The sequence below is a fragment of the Dermacentor variabilis genome, chromosome 3 (assembly GCF_050947875.1).
Source record: "Dermacentor variabilis isolate Ectoservices chromosome 3, ASM5094787v1, whole genome shotgun sequence".
Taxonomy (NCBI): Eukaryota; Metazoa; Arthropoda; class Arachnida; order Ixodida; family Ixodidae; genus Dermacentor; species Dermacentor variabilis.
In genome coordinates, this window is record NC_134570.1 from 9,505,806 (window position 1) to 9,523,606 (window position 17,801).

Consider the following 17,801-nt stretch of genomic DNA (forward strand, 5'->3'; position numbering starts at 1 on the left):
CCTAGCTTCTTAGATTTGAAGATCAACAACTCCGACTTTTTAGTGGAGCACTTGAGCCCCATGAGACCCAGGTACTCCTCCGTAAGCGTTACCACCTGCTGCAGCCTAGCCTCAAGCTCTCCATCACTACCACCGACACTCCATATAGTAATGTCATCCGCGTAGATAGAATAGCCAATATCCTGGACAGTGTCCAGTCTATTAGCCAACTTCGACATCGCCAGATTGAATAACATAGGCGAGAGGACGGATCCCTGCGGAGTACCACAGCAACCCAATTTAACGACTTCCGATTTTATCTCCCCAAACCTGAGACATGTCTTTCTATCCGTAAGGAAAGCCTTGACAAAATTGAAAAGCCGCTGCCCCATATTCAAGTCCGATAGCACCCGTAGAATGAAAGAATGTCGGATTTTATCGAAAGCTTTTTCCACATCAAGTCCAATTAGTGCCTTAGTATCCCTTGTTCGCCGGTCAAGGATCTGATGCTTAATCCTGATCATAGCATCCTGAGTCGAGAGGCCGGGCCGAAATCCTATCATCGAATGCGGAAAGACCCCATTGCCCTCAACATAACGCGTTAGCCTATTTAAAATGGCATGCTCAGCGACTTTTCCCAAACACGACGTCAGGGAAATGGGTCTGAGATTTTCAAGCCCTATGGCCTTGCCCGGTTTGGGTATCAGAACAGTAGTTGCCAGTTTCCACTCTTCCGGGAAAGAGCCTTCCTTCCATAGGCAATTGATCTGCCGCGTAAGGAACTCAATTGACCCATCGTCTAAATTCCGTAGCATTTTATTCGTAATGCCATCCGGCCCTGATGCCGATCGACCATTAAGATTCTGCAGCGCCATCCTGATATCACTTTCAGTAAATTCCCCGTCCATAGCTGCATTTTCGTCTCCACTATATTCCAAAACCTCATCAGGAGTATCGTGCCAGGTCTCCAAAGGAAGGTATCTCTGAGCCAAATCCTTTAGCAACTCCTGCTCCGTGGAGTCCCGACACGCCTCATGGACCAGCTTACCTATCACAGTCCTCTGATTAGACTTAGTGTTTGTCTCATCTAGTAAATGTCTGAGCAAACTCCATGCGCCTCCCCTCTTAATGCGACCATCAATAGAATTGCACACTTCATCCCATTGCTGCTTGCACAGTACCCGACAATGGTCTTCAATTTCCTGATTAACCACTGCGATACGCTTTCTAAGCCTTCTATTTAATCTCTGACCCTTCCATCTCGCTACCATCGACTGCTTTGCTTCCAACAAATGTGCCAGGCGACTATCCATGTGTTCCGTGTCAATATCGGTCTGAACCTCTTTAGTGGACGCCTCAACGTCACTTTTCAGCTGACTAGTCCACTGTTCCAAGGTCAACTCATTTCCTTCATCATCGATTCTCTGCGCTCTTCTTTTCCTAAATGCATCCCAGTCAACCATCCTGAATGTGCGCTCCTTTTTATTAGCCACTGCCAAAGTAATCATAAGTATGTAATGATCGCTACCAAAATCTTTAGTAGAATTGGACCAGGACGAATCCACCACCCCCCGAACAAAAGTGAGATCAGGTGTCGAATCTCTACATGTTGACGTGCCACATCTGGTTGGATACGAGGGGTCTGTAATCAGAGTTAAATTCAAGTCTAGTGCCTGCTGCCATAGTCTCTCCCCCTTAATAGTGTTATAAACATACTTCCACATATGATATGGTGCATTGAATTCCCCTCCAATAAGCAGCGGTGCATCCTTAGCCAGATTGGTTGCCTTGGTCAAGAGAGATTTGAAACTCTGCTTCGTGTCCCGGGGGCTACTGTACAGGTTAAGCAGGTAAACGCTCCTGCTTGACATGACCTTTGCCGACCTAAGATTACTTCCACCATAATATATTCAATCTTGCAATCCGCCATGTGAAGATCATGTCTAATATACGCCAACCTCCTATTAATGAGAGTAGCGAGTCCTCTGCCCTGTTCATTATCCTTAACTTCCGCTTTGAAATTCGTTAAGGTCACGTTAGACGTCAGTGTTTCCTGTAACATGATAACTTGAGGCTTGACACCATGCGTTCTAACAAACTGCTGCAGAGACGCCTTCTTATGATTGAACCCCCTACAATTCCACTGCCAAATACTAAATGAACTATTTAATAGAGCCATCTTGACCACGGAAATTTGGTGAACTAGTTTTGAGCTCAAGTCCACTCGGCGACTTACCCTGCTGGGCTAGCGGCCGAGTGCACTCCCGCTCCATAACAGGGACCACTGTCTCGTTTAGATATATTTCAATTTTGCCTAACCTCTGATCCGTGATATTTTCCCGTTCTTCTATCCGCTCCAGTCTACTAATGATCTGATTTACACTTTCTTGCAATGTGGGTGTATTATGCTTGTCTTTTTTTTTCTGATCGTCAACATAGTTTAAAGGAAATCTTGTAACATACATCCAGGTGCATATTTATTTTGAATTCTCAAAAATTGGGTGCATGTTACCTTCGATTAAAGACAGTATAAGCAGATGCTCCACTTCGCCCTTTTATGCAGCACTCTGCCTAGTCTGTGGGCACTGATCGACCTACCTTGTCTAAAATAGCATCAGGGTGCGAGGAAAATTGGGTTTGCGCGTCATTTTGACGTGCTGCGATTTTATGTTTAGCGAATGAAACCATTACATTTATTTTCCGGAAATTCGAATAGATAAAGTTCGGTGCGAATAGAATAACAGACTATTCCAAAAATATTCGAAAGTTTCAATATTCGCACACCTCTAGCTCTCGGTCAACAGCGACATGTTGGCGGTAAAATCATTTTTGCACACCGACAGTGCTGCAGAGACTTTTCAGACTATGATGGATGAGGCAACTGTTGCCATAATGCCTAAGAGGCCCAACAACAAGTGATGAAAGTGGTAACATACAAAAACAGCCTACACAGGTGACACCTGAGGAGGCCATGCTCAAAAACAAGCCCCTCCAGGTTTTCACTATACTAAAGGCCTTCTACTTCGTACGGAAAGGTTAGGTGCCTTTCATAAATATGCACACAGAAAGCAGGTAAAGCTGTCCAATTTTCTGCTGTGAGGCACTAAGTAAGGTGGCTCGCTCAACATGACAAGACCGATTACATGAGTTCTTCACAGCTGTTTTTCTCCATAACCTGGTTGTAAAAGAAGTTGGTTGTAAGCTAGGACACTACAGTGGTAGCTCCATATTGTCATAAGTGGGTCTCTACAGTGCTGACCTCTTCCAGTGATTGGCTGCTGAGAGGTGTGCCATTGACTTCAAGGATCTTGTCGCCAATGTGTAATGCCATGAGGTCTGGGCTAACATCCAGGTCAGTGATGTGGACTCCATGATGCCCAAGGCAAGGCGAGCCCAGTTTGATGCTGCGTGCCCCTCCAGTAGCTGGAATCTCAAGCAACTGGATGCTGTGGGGCTGCGGCCCACCCAGGACACTGCGTTGGCTCAGTGGCTGCATGTGGTGCCGATAGCAAGGCCCGCTGCAGGAGCAATCATAAAAACTCTGGAATATGCTACTCTGCCTTCTTGCGGCAATGACAAGTCGAGAGAACTTTCAACACTACCCCCATCAAGTTTGTCAATGAACATCATAGCAAAGGTAAATTACATAACCTAACAAGCTTGTTACTTAAGCCTTCTAGCACACATACACAGGGCCACGTACTCCATAGCAAAGCATCATTTCCAACAATCATTTATTTTCATAAGCTTCACACACATATATATCTAAAAAACAGCCAGCCAGCTTGCACAAGCTACTTTGTAATGTTGATAAATCATGACAAAGAAGCACAAAACATATGACAATAACAACTGATGACAAAACCAAGTTAAGAAAGCGAGTGCTAAGTTGGGAGATTATGAGATCAGTCTGTACTGCCATTCCCACCGAGCCATTCTCTACGTGTGGTTAAGATAATCCAATTATTTGTTGAAAAATGTCAATTGATGGTGCACTCACACACGCGTCCCCCAGACTTGCAATTTTCACTACTTCTATGAACTCGTATTTTGATTATGTGGCACTTCTTTATATCACCCTGCACTGTATATAGTGGGGTTGACACTCCCCAGTTTCTGCAGAGGAAGCTAAGATGGCCCATACCGCCATTTCACACACTACACGTACGTTCTAACAAGCTTAGTGTATAAATGGAAGTGTGCAAAAACAATAAATGTGTGCCTTAGAGTCTCATATAATGAAACCTCACTCTGTGAGCCCACAAAGAGCAGTCAAACTTACGGACAACCAACATCACCTTTCTCCCCTTAAGGTAATTCCCCTACATCACTGTGCAGGCTGCAGTAAAGCCATCTGTGGCCCTTGCTGTGGTACATTCACGGGACAGTAAAGTCACATGTCTGAATTGCCTCAAGCCTGTCACTTGCAATGAAACATTGGCAGTAAACAAACTGCCGGAAATAAGCAGCTGAGAAAAAAGGCACAGGTGTAGTGTGTGACCACATTATGTACAAGGGGACCACATGCTTTTTCTCTTTGATTTGATCATGCGATCTCTATAACAATGTGCACACTAGTTGGGAGAGGCATGGAACCTTTCCTATGACACAAGAAGCATGGAAAGTACTCATTTATGCGCATGAGCTGCAGCAGCATGTCCCCTTGTGAACAATGAGATTCCGAAACAGTGAAAGCACATTTTTCACTTCCTGCACATGCCAGTGTCCTAGAGCCTTCAATAAGGAGCTCGCAAAACCATTAGCACACAGCAGTATATATGTAGTTCGGCTGTTTATTAATTTAAAGGGCCCCCCACCAGGTTTCAACAATGCTGAAATACAAGCACAGTACACAGTCTACAGCGGTGATGATTATGTCTGTAAAGTACAGCAACACCTCAGTTCTAGAACCCAATTCACGCGGCTCTGGTTGCAAACCAAACTGATTGTAAGCCGAAGCAGATTCTCCCATAAGAAACAATGCAAGCGTGGTTAATCCATTCAGACTCGCTGGATTGAAGCAACACTTATTCAAAAAATAGAGAATGAAGAAAACAAGTGTACTGTTCACTACAGTACAGTAAAGCGATCTTATAAAGTGAAAGAATACACACTTCTGTTGGGAGGGACTGGCAGGTGGGTGGCAAGTAGTTACTTATTGAAGGGAGAGTCAAGCGCAGGATAAGAACAGTAAGAATTTACTTCAGGAGTTTCCTCCCCTCTTTCATGTTTTTAGCTGCAGGCTAATTTCTGGGGAAAAAATCTGTTCAATGTAACTTGTTTTTTTCCCCTGTGCAGTTGTTGTGTCGGCAGCGGCAAGCAAGTGGGGGCCCGCGGCCAGCGAACACGCGGCGAGCGCCGACGCAGTGAAGGAGACGCGGAGCTAACTGCTCCTGATGAAAACCGGAACGAAGACTGAGCCGGCTCGCGGCCGTTTATTACTAAAAAGGACTTCACACGCCAGATGACACCTCCTGATTGGTCCCAGCTAGTCACATGACAGAAGGGGGGTGCGCCATCTAGCTAAACTACTACAAAACATAAATCATATCATAAGAAGCCAACAAACATTGACACCAAGGACAACATAGGGGAAATTACTTGTGCTTAATAAATGAAATAAAGAAACGAAGAATTAATGGAAAATAAAGTGCCCAACTCGTCACTGAAGAGGTGATCAAAACCCGGAGGCACACCTGTGGGGCTCTGTACTGAAGGAAGCGATGGTAGACATGTCAGCGACGTACCGTCGATCTGTATGCCCAAGCGTTAGATGGCGTCTAAACCCAGCAGTGATGTTCCTGTAGTCGTTACGTGGAACGTGACAGAGCATGACCTTTGGAAAAACTGGACAGTGGCTCGAAACAGGCCTTGAATGTCGATGCGTTGCTTGGAGTAATTTCTCAAGTCCACTGTTGTTTGTGACAGCCTGTGCTGTTGACCAAAGTGATTTCTAAAATCTTCGGCCGTCATGAATGACACCGACACTCCCGTATCCACCAGCAGCCGCATGGAGACGCCGTCAACTACGACCGAAACTTCCAAATCTTTTTTAGTTTCAAAAGCGCTTACCGTCAAGACAGACGCGGATGGCTGCCCTGCGGTAGTTGACGAAGACAGCGTCTCTGCGGAAAAGACGTGTTGCACCGCTGTTTGGGTCTTTCGACATACCGAAGCGAAATGGCCCAACGTGTGGCAGGCATTGCATCGCCGATTTCTTGCTGGACAATTCCTGTAAGACGCGATATGGTTCCTACTGCCACACCGATCGCATGCACCACGGTTCCCGGAGGAGCCATGTGCGAAATGTCGACCATCTTGGCGACCTCTCGGAAGAAGTTGGTCATCTTGGCGACCTCTCGGAAGAAGTCGGCCATCTTGGCGGCTTCTCGGAAGAAGTCGGCCATCTTCATGGCCTGCCGGACTAAGTCGGCCATCTTGGCAGCTTCTCGGAAGAAGTCTGTCATCTTGGCCCGTCGATGGAACGCCAAGTTGAAATGCCTCAATTCTTCGTACATTTTCGGAGCCGAACGCGCGGTTCGCTCGATGCAAGGCTTCTAAAGAGCGTCCAATTTCTTCTGCCTTGTCCAGGGACAGGGTTTCGCCATGAGCTAATAACTTTTCGCAAATGCTGATGTTCGCTACCCCATGTATTATTTGGTCTCGGACGTGCTCATTGTAGGTTGTGCTGAAGTTGCACTGTACCGCCTTCTCCTTCAATGTGGTCACGAATTCCAGGAATCCTTCTCCCTCGAACTGCCTTCGACTGGTGAATTCGTGCCTCTCCACCAGAACATTTGTTGACGCGGCGAACAGCCGGTCAAGCTGCTGCAAGAGTTTCTGGAACTCCGACGCTGGTGGGACCGCATCACTTAACGTTTACGCTGCGCCGGTCGACTGCCTTGCTGCTTCGCTTGCCGCTGACGCTGCGCCGGTTAACTGCCTTGCTGCTTCCTGCTCCTCGTCTGCAAAGTACTTTCGTTGTCCCTCACGCCCGAGAGCGCTGACGAGCGCGGACGCTCGTCGCGCGTCCGTCCAGTCGCCACCGCCAGCCGCTTCGAGGTGGGCCTGAAAAATTTTTTTCCATCGATGCCATGGAATTAACGATGGCCCGGGCAATTCAAGAAAAACGGGAAGGTTCGCCGAAAAGGAAGCCATGCCCGGTGGCATGCAGGAGACAGTGCAGAAAACAAGCCGGAGCTCGCAGCAGGAATGGGGCAAGGGAGAACAAGGGGGGCGAGAAGGCCTAGGCTCGGAAGCCTCGTGACACCAAGTGCATCGGCGGTGTTTGCATGCCGTGCAGACACAAGGTCTCCTCGATTTGGCTGCACTTTTTGCACTAGTTCAGAAAAGTGTCGTGCCAGTGCAGCGCCAGTTCTTCAAGTGTAAGTGTAGCGCGGCACTAGCGCTCTCAGTGCAGCGGTCAAATCGAGGACAAAAGTGCAAGAACGTACAGGCCTTCGTCTGCTGCGACTGGGCGGCTGTGGCTTTTCTTTTGTTGGTGTGTGCCGCGAGCTTAAACGTGTGCGCAATGGCCTTTTTGGTCCTGTGGAAAGAATTTATGTATTAGTACCTAGAAATTAGGTCAACTTCGGCATCATTATTCAGAAAGCATGACCGAGCGCGGTTTCCACACATTTCTGAATCATATGGCACAACGTTTCAAACGACTGACCGAGGTAGCGGTAAGCTCGTGAAAATTAATACAAACGACTGTGACCTGAGGGAAAATCCCGGCCTTCAGTGCACTTAGCAGCAGCTGAAGCCGGAAAGCGCTCTTAACAAGATGCTGCGTACACATCCTGAAGAAAACTGGCGTCCGTGCTGCGTTACTAATAACAGGCGCCGTCGATGCCTTCTACCAACACCCGCATGGCCACGGAGGCGCATGTGTCGTCTGCTATCAAAAGCCTTGCACTACGTGCACGAGAAAAGAACTTGCGGAGAATCTAGTGCCGAAGTGTACATGAACTCGTGCAGCACGACGTCAAATCGAGTGCCGAAGTGCAGGTGACGCTAGCTGCACTGGCAAATCGAGTGCTAGAGTGCTGCACTCCCTGAACTAGTGCAGAAAGTGCAGCCAAATCGAGGAGACCTACAGGAAGGGACGCTTCACTTACGAAGCTCGTTGGTTTCCCGGGGCTTCGGTCGGAACCGCAGCGGGAGTACCACCCTCGTCGCCATAAGATGTTGTGTCGGCAGCGGCAGGCAAGTGGGGGCCCGCGGCCAGTGAACGTGCGGCGAGCGCCGACGCAGTGAAGGAGACGCGGAGCTAACTGCTCCTGATGAAAACCGGAACGAAGACTGAGCCAGCTCGCGGCCGTTTATTACTAAAAAGGACTTCACACGCCAGATGATGACACCTCCTGATTGGTCCCAGCTCGTCACATGACAGAAGGGGGGTGCGCCATCTAGCTAAACTACTACAAAACATAAATGTATGATAACACAGAGATCTGGCATGGGGCGACACTATACTACAGCAGTACAACCTTAAAAAAAGTTAAAGACAGTCTTTTCATTCATCAGGTTCAACCTTCTGTCCATTAGAGTGAAATTGGAGTGGCGCTTTTCAAGAAAGTGCTGGTACTCAATCCATTTTTCCAGAATAGATGGTATCACTGCTAGCCTATTTCCTGTCATAACAAGGGCATTCTGTTGCCCACTGTAGAGCTTAGCAAGCACAGTTAAACCTCGACATAACAAACTTTAATATAACAAAATTCTCGATATACTGAACGAAGTCTTTAACTTGTTATAGCTTCTTGTTCATAGAACACCATGTATGTTCATAGAACACCATGTTTGAGTCTCAATATAATGAAGCGGTCGGTCGGTCGGTCGGTAAAAAAAATAAATCTCCACTAAGGAATAGTAACACTTGCATACAAACACCTGTCGTATCACGTATCCCCGAGGCCGATGCCTGTCAAATCTTCCTCATTGCCAATGCCGTAGATGTTGCTGCCTTGATGTCAGCCAGTTAACTCGTCCATCTTTGCTGCTGGTGTCCCGAACTCCGTCGGTGACGTAGCACTCCGGCCTCACTGGCTAGGCCTAACACCGGGTTCCGCCGCTATTTCTTCCGAGTGCAAACGTGACACCCCGGGGACTATCGTACGTGCTGGTCCACCTCTGAAGGGGGATCCTTCCTGGAGTGCTCAGCATTGCCACGAGATGCTGCAGCAGGTCCAAGGAGCCTCGCTCAAACACCATCGAGGTCGACGGCCACCCTGGCCCGCCTGCGTCCCGGACTTGACTGAACCTCCATGGCTCCTGTCGCCAATGCGATGCTGACGCCACGACCTTCTTGGCCCAGAGCCACATTGATGAAGCTAGCTCAGCGCTGCTTCTCTCCCAATCACAGCTCAGGTCACGAGTTTCGAGGGCTCATGCCGTTCAGACCGATCTGCACACATCGTCCTCTTGATGTATTTTCGCGCCACATGCCTCTTACATATGACACAGTGAAAAAGGGAGAATAAAGATCCATAGCAATGCTTGTATTTAACCAGTTGCCTGGCCTTCCACAATCTTACGTTGGTGGAATTTACGGAAGGAAATAAATGATGACAGTTGGCCTCACAAAGGACATTTGCATTGGACCGTGCATTATGCGCATGCTTGCCCAACTCCTTGCACTGTGATACAGCAGTGATCCACTTGCCTGTAAACACTCATGCTAGATCGCTGGAAAAGTGTGAGTGGCATGTCGGCTAGACCGAAGAAATATTCTAACATGGTGAAAAGAACAAAGGGATATTGGGACATTAAAAGACGCTAAAGAGAAATGCGAAGCTGTATAGGTAAATTATGTTTTCCCAATAGAAAAGCAGCCACTGTTTCCATGACAAGCTGTTTGGCAAAGCCAGGATAGGTGTAAATGAGTCATGACACAGCACTGAAACTCCTGCACCAGTTTGCCATGTCATGTATTTTTGACAATGCAAAGATCTAAACGATTTAAAGGGATTCTGAACCACTTTTATTGCAGTCGGGAAATGCATTTGAGGTTAAAACACATTATTTCAAAAATACTTTGCCGCAAGATGTACTTCAATGCCTTCAACAGAAGCGCAGCTATTGACAATCAAAGATCACCTGTGATTCCCTCTGCAGTGCTCCCAGTCTTTCTTCAATGCTTTTAACTGCAAAAGGCTACGGCATAGCGTGGTGGTGCCTACAATGCTCTGCCTGCCGAACGCACAGTTCAAATTTGATTTTTTATGTTCTTATAGATGTCACTGCTTCCGATTTTTGGAATCTATGATGCACGAAACTCGGAAACTATCCCTCAGCTTACAGTTGAGTTCATGGTGCCTCACCCCTTTGCTCTGCTACAGTGTACTAGATAGCTATGCGCGGCTATTCTTGCACCCTGTGACATGAGCAGCACAGGCACATTTCCTTTTGCGCTTATCTCTACAACAATTGCACAATTTTCGAGGGTCGAACAAACTTGATCTGCAATCACACGAGTACATTTGAAGCGTGCACATTGGCTAAGCGATGGATGCTGCACTCTGGACTTGTGTTGAAAGGATTTCTAATGTAATGAGCTTCGACCATAACATAACAAACCTTGAAGGTATGCAACTTGTGAAGCAGACAACCTGCCTGTCAGATGCTGGCAGTTGGGCCTTGAGTCCCATTACCGTCACCACTCGGAGCACGCTGCGGTCCTTAGCTAGTGCGCTCATCGCAGCGCCCTGTGGCAGCCACGGTACCTACACTACACTGCAGAATCACTGCAACAAACTGTAGCAGCTAACTATGTGCACAACAGGGCTAGAGTGCGCACTCATGCTCATATGCGTCATCTGGCCGTGCTATGTGGTGCGGACCAGCTTTGTCCTGAGCTTGACCAGTGGATAGTAGCCACGTCCAAATAATTCAATTTGAAGCACCACCAACAGCTCAATATGAAATGAAGTCTGCCAAGGTGTCAAGCCAGGGGCGGCCAGGAGTGAGTACGCTGGTAAGCGTACGTCTGGTCCGACCATAAGTTTCGTGTGGTTCAAGGCTACGTGAAATTAATAGATTAATAGAAATTAGCAAGTGCCGGCAGCTATGACATTGATAAGCAATGTGACCAAAGTTTCATCCCTACGCGGGCAGGAGCGGCTGAGCGTTAGCAGACGATAGTTGGTGATAGTATGATATTCGTATTTCCGGAAGGGCATAATCCCTATTGAAGTTCGAAAGCAGATTTTTGCTTCCTTCAGCTTGTTTATCAAACTGCGTCAATAAATATACACAGTAACACTAGGAATAGGCGCGCTGATCCAAGCACTCTTCTTGATTGATGTCAGCTATTGGCCAATAGCAGCCGCATATGGGAATCTGACATATGACAAAATATAACAGCTCGAAAAGAATGAGGAGAAGGCTTTTGTTGAAAAGAGAGCGTTTAAGAAAAGGTGACCTTGCACTCTGCTTGCAAGCTCCATCTGTCATGCACGACTGCAAAATTTGGCTGAGATGTTCATAGCAGTGTATGCTATATGCGGACTGTGTTTTTCACCAAACCCGAGGGGTCATTTAGGAACCCTTTAACATAGCCAGTTCAGAGACGTTTTCCTGAACTGGAACAGGCCAACTAGAAAAAAACCGCTTGAAATTCCATGATGTTGCGCTGATGTACCAGTGCGGGAGTGTCAGCACGAAAGTCAAGGAAAGTCAGGCCCTCATTTTCTACACCAAATGAGTGAGAATAGTTTTCATGGAATGCCAGTTTAAACTGCTCTTTAGTGTGCCATTAAAACACACAAGAACAGTTTCCGATGGAAAGTGACACACAAATCCATATAAAAATGATATCAACATCCAAATTTATTATACTGTTAAAAAACACGTAACCATGGCACATCTGCTGTAATAAAACAAAGTTTCTGCCACTTACCAATAAAGCTTGGAACGCTCTACTAAAGCATATGCATCGCCATCCCCAATAAATGCATTACAGCTTGCACAGCAGAAGCACTCGGGATGAAATTTGTGGTCTCCTGCAACCTAGAAAATGTACATACAAATTAAGGAACCATGGTAGCATAATTTTCATTCAAAGTACATTTGGTATTTACTTCAGGCAACCAAAGAATATTAAAATAGTAAGTCAATTCTTTGGAATATAAAGGCACATAAACCAACTGTTTCAGCATTATTTGGAAATAGCTTAATAAAGCACTATTAAAAAAAAACATAGTATACAAGAAAACATGTCCAAATGCAGCTTTATTTGTTACTATACAGGTATACTTTGGCTTGAAATCAAATAAATACAATATATGAAAGAACAGCTTAGAAGTGGTACTATATAAAGCAGGTGCCTTCAGAAAGGTCTTCTATAATGCTGCTTATAAAGCTTACCATTACTGGGCCAGTAATAATCTCTGAGCAATTTTGGCACACCTCGCCATAGTTGGACAGGTAGTCACTCTGGCAGAACAGCATCCCATCCTTCTCAAGGTACCAGCTGTTCAAGGAAACATCACACACGGAGCACCTGAAATGCATGCAGCAGCAAAGAGAACTGCACTCTCATCCAAAATTTTTCAGTCACTCAAGTGGTGATTCCACATAAGCAAAACATGCAAGTATAATACGTGCAAATGTGCAACATGATCTCGAAAGGAGGAGAATGGCCCTCATGCAAACTAATAAAAACAAGTTTGAAGCACATAATAAGAGTATGCCTACTTAGAAGCTTTCTAATTTTTTTGTTTTAGTAGTTGATAATCCACTGATAACATATTAGAAATAAGGCAGGTAAAGCACACCCTTTCAGCAAACTTGACATGGCATATGTTAAGAGGCTGCAGTACAGATTCAAACAAAACCGAATAAGAGAAAATCAAATACATTCCGAAGTGAACACCACAAGGGAAGCTTGCCAGCTGCACAATTTTAAATGACTCATCAACAGCTGCAGGTCTGTACCATGGCCTTTCAGAGCCTGTTGCACTGAAAGTATGCACTCAGCTGGAATTCACACTGCATCATATAAATGGCTGAGTTGTGGAATACTTCCTGACACATAACCAAAAATCTTCCATGTACCAGACAAGTGCCAATCGCACAGTGCACTTTTTCCCACTAGCGAACAAGTGTTTTCTGATGTTAATAACATAAAAGTACGTAGTTTAAAATATTCTGCTTTAACTTTCAGTTTACAATAGCAAGAAAACGTAGAAACTTCTGTGGCTGTAGATAACCAAAGCAGGCCAGAGACATTCTGTATCACACTAGCATTTTGTTTTAGACATAATGCCAACCCCTACTGTTGTGCATTTACTGGTTATAGTGTCTTTGCATCGCAAACATCTCCACCAGCATGGTCTATCACAGGTACACAAGTGTCATCGGTGCAAGTCAGCTTCATCGTGGCTGACTTCTGGGTCTCAAGGAAGAGCGTGCTATTTTGTATGAAAGTAAATGCTCCGATAAGCTGCCAATTGTGAATACGTCCAGTGGCTAGACCCACTACAAAAAAACCATTTTCAAGATGCTTCTTCGTTCCTTACAGACAGACACTTCAGTATTCATCAATGCTATGAAATTTGCTTTGTATGACGTGATAAAAAACACTTATGCGGTAATAATAGATTTTTGAACTCCAGCTGTAAGATGACAATATGTGGACTGTGACAAAAGAATTCTGGAAAAAAAGAACGCTCATTCTGCAGTTGGAGAAAGATTGTGAATCTTGGGATATTGTGACCTCATCCCCATGGAAATAAAGCTGAGCAAGCAAGCAAGAATAAATGTGAATTTACAAATAACCATGAAGTGCCCCTGCCTTCCCCCAAAGTTCATTCAAAAAGATAAAGAAGCTCAGCGCACGCATATTCTAGGAATTCCAACGTAGAAAGCAGAAAGGTGCATATGGCTAGCAATTTGTCTTACAATGAAACTTAGGCAAGGCGCACATGTAGTATGAATGTCAGGCTAGCAAAATGTGTCAACTGCCTTTTTTCTCAGCACAGCTTCCTATGAACAGGAAAAAAAAACATACGAACATGCTGTCAAAGAAACTGCCGCTCAGTGCCATCTTGTGAGCAGAATGACAGAAAGTGCACATGACCTAACAAGAAGTGAAACCAGTAGTGAGACATCCCGTTCAATCGTGGCTGAGAACACCTGCACACAACAGACGAACTAGTTGAGCTTTTCAAGACACCTACTTGTGGCAGGCGTCGTCATTACAAAATTAAAGATAACTGTCTGGGTTGCACGAACGGACGAAAACACCCAGCAACGTCAAAGTTAAAGGGGAGCGAAACTCGGCGCGGGCAGCGCGGAACAAACCATTTGGGGGTCCCGTCAGATGCTTACGCACTACGCAAAGAATACACTGAGAACGACGTGGACAACTTATTAAAATCCTAGAGGTGTGAGGCGCGTGCAGACGCACAGGAAGATACCCGAAGCTGTTCGGCGAGCTTCCCCAATCGACAGACATACGATGACTCACGAGAAACCTACAGCGTCTTTGGCAGCAGCGCGGGCACAATGGTACAAACAAAAGTGTTACGCTCGTACGAGTTGAGCAAAGGACACGCCGCCACCGCGGTATATGCATTTGGGCCAAAGCTTGCGGATATACAGGTCGGCAGCACCTATGCACTAAGTCGCGGAACCAGGCCCAACACATGACAACTCAATGTGAAGAGATTCTCTTTTCCTATTTCCGAGACCAGCCGGGACGAAAGTCAATGTAACATTCAGAACAGCGAAATAGCACTGTGCGCGATGTGCAATGATGACAAAATGAAGGTTACGAGTCAGAGGTTTTGAGTTAACTACGGCAAAAACAAAGCTCGAAATGCGATTATTTTAACCACGAGAAACTCCAGTCACCCAACACACTGGGATGACTTTATCCATGCAAACATGCGCGAAACACGAGTTTTTGTTGACGTAAACGAGCGGGGTCAAAATTGCAAAATAATGAAATAAATAATGTAAAGAGACGCTGCCTGAAACTTTTAAAACTCTGACGAAAGAAAAAGACACTGAATTGCACCCTAAAGAAAAAAAGCCTTACATTTTTTAGTTAACTTTGTGAAGGCAAAGAACAGGAATTCAACGACAACTCACCTGAAACAATCGGTATGCCACACCGCGTGAAGTGCCTGCGAATATTCGTCGTCCTCAATCACATTCAGACAGCTTTCACAAGTCAACGGCAGCTCTTCTGTCAAGTTGAAATTTCATCGTTATTCACTGTTAGTGAAGTGGGTTAGCCGTAGTTAGTTAAGAAGTGCCGGTTATTTCAGAATCAAGTTTGGATATTAACCTGACGCCTTTTCCATGACGAACATCAGACACAAACTTCGATTACTCCGAGACTTTCTCCATGCTCCAAGCCGTAGAGTTTGCTCCGAGCTGCTCCGAACACTATGATGCAAGCGCATGCGCCGAAGGCCCCAGCAAGCACGAGCAATGCCTCCTTGCCTACACGAGACGTTCATTTGAGGGATCGCCAGCCGTTTCTGCGCAGGCGCGAGTAAAAACGGGCGTGAGCATAGGCGCCAAACAGGGCAACACCTCCATGCACTCGATCCTTTGGTTCCCTGCACACGTCGGGGCGATTGAGGGGGTTCCTCTGAACCTCAACGAGTCTGCCCACGAGGCTGCGCGTGGCTTTACCGACCGCGCTGCCCTCGGATCGGGCGACTCTCTCCCCGGACACAGAGACGCTCCTCTCACACACAACGAAATCACGAAATTCTTTTACTTAGAGAGAAGGGTTTTCCCCCCGCCTCACTCCAAGCTAAGCAGGCCGCAGGCGGTCACACTAAGACTTCTACAAACGAACTCGTACCCAAATCCGGCGTCCCTTAATAGCATATATCCAGAGATTTATCCAAATTGTTCTTGCGTGGCCTGTGGTGAGGTAGCTACGTTGCCTCATATGCTCTGGGAGTGCGGGTCGCTGGGCCCGAAGTTCACCAAGGAAGAGTGGGACGCGCTCCTGCGAAGTCCTGTCTTTGAGGATCAAATCCTGGCCGTCCAGCGCGCCCGCGATCGGGCCGACAGACTAGATCTGTCAGTCCCGTCGTGGGATTAGCCGGGTGCGCGTTTTATCGCGCTTTGCTGGACCGAATAAACGTTTATTCACTCACTCACTCACTCATAGAGTTTAGGAAACTCTGTGAGAGCTTCTGGAGAGAGAGAAAGGCTGGGGGCTTTTGCTCCTTGAATATCACTTTGCCCAGGCACTACAGTCGTTCTTTATTCTATGAGTGCACTGGACGAATTCTGGTACACTGTACCGGCACTACCTACTACGCTCACTCTCAAGTATGGCACTACGAAGAAGGCTTCTTGTTATGCGGCACATGCCGGCATGCCCTTTATTCTATGGCATGCCGGCATTGTGGATTGGCGGAGTGGTCGAGTTTTCGCTTCCGTCAAACGATGCCATCTGCACGATGTTTACGCGCGCAGACGGCCCTCGCATATGTCCATAGTTCGTCTCGTAACTCGGCTATATATATATATATATATATATATATATATATATATATATATATATATATATATATATATATATATATATATATATATATAACTTGGCAGAGTGTTCGAAGAATGAGAGGATGAGCACACCTCGGCGAAAGAACTGCTGTTGTGTAGTGGGTACGTTGCAAAACCGTATACAGTAGATTGAAAGGTCGCCAAGCTCTCGCTCTTCGGAATCCCTAAATTAGATGAAGAAAGGCGACGCGTGTGGGAGCTCAATCTTCACCGCACCGATAGGCCCTTTGGAAGTCACCGACTCCATTTGTGAGCTGCACTTTGATGCAAAATACATATTGAGGCGTTATGTGCATATTGTCGAAGGCAAGGGAGTATCTATTGTGGAAAGCCTGCGCTTCGGTCTGACGCGCTACCCACGATCTTTTGCCGTATTTTCCGGAATACCTCTACGAGAAGCCTATACGCGAAAGAGAACGGCCTCATAGGCAACAGATGAAGGCAGGTCATCAAAGAGAACGCTCGATCCCGCTCTCAGTTGGACCGTCATTCATATTGGAGGCATGTGACAACGGAAACCTGAGCGAGCTCGAAGACATAGACAACCGATAATGACATGCTTAATTCCTAATCCAAGCAAATATAAACAATGTGTTTTGCTTTATTCACCCAGGGGATCTGGAAAACCAACTACATCTCAGGCGTATGACGCATAAAAATAGGGAAGAAGATGGCTATACCGTAAATATTTTCAAAACACAATTAACATACCAAAAAAAATGTGCTGCACGTAACGAACAATGTGACCAACATTCTCCCTAAAATGTCAAATTGCTGCCGTTATTAGGGCATCGCGGAAATTTTGTTAGCATTCATTATATCGCCTTGATAAAAGAAGAAAACAAAGGTTTACCAATTTTTATTTAACCCCTAATTATGCCACACAGTTCATTTATTCCTGTATCTCATCCCATTACTGCACATGATCCCCATTTCTTCGGAATATGAGCTCTGCATTTCGTTATCTCATGACACAATGAAAAGGCATGTTTTTGCCGCAAGTTAACACACACAAAAGGAAGACACATAAAGACAACAGGGGCGGCACTTCCAACTGGTTTAATTTGGGCTGTGACCCATGAATATACATACACATACACACATGCGCAGGCCGTTCACAAGTCTACGTTACCCAGCGGTCAAACAATCTTGTTTCCGATTTGTAGAGCACAATAGATGTATCGCTAATGCAATTTGAACCTTTCTTTTTTATATAGTAAGCTTCCATTAGCTCACGTGCTGTTTGATTTCTACCTCTGCCAAGAATCCTAATCTCAGAA

At 46.0% G+C, this 17,801-nt stretch overlaps 1 protein-coding gene across 10 annotated transcripts in view; it reads right to left on the reverse strand.

Annotated features, from left to right (window-relative positions):
• Positions 1-15,766, reverse strand: part of LIMK1 (LIM domain kinase 1) — a 133,584-nt gene extending 117,818 nt beyond the window's left edge. Inside the window, exons 1-5 of one of the 10 annotated variants that reach the window (XM_075684139.1) lie at positions 15,278-15,766; positions 15,079-15,175; positions 12,349-12,484; positions 11,882-11,991; positions 3,239-3,497 (exon numbers count right to left, since the gene is read on the reverse strand). In XM_075684139.1, the coding sequence (XP_075540254.1) occupies positions 3,239-3,497; positions 11,882-11,991; positions 12,349-12,484; positions 15,079-15,175; positions 15,278-15,452 (777 nt within the window). In that variant the 5' untranslated portion in view covers positions 15,453-15,766. Of the gene's footprint in view, positions 1-3,238; positions 3,498-11,881; positions 11,992-12,348; positions 12,485-12,758; positions 12,886-13,993; positions 14,111-15,078; positions 15,176-15,277 lie in introns of those variants that run through there. The other 9 variants (XM_075684138.1, XM_075684137.1, XM_075684146.1 and 6 more) reach the window with 9 other exon arrangements.
• Positions 15,767-17,801: the final 2,035 nt, after the last annotated feature.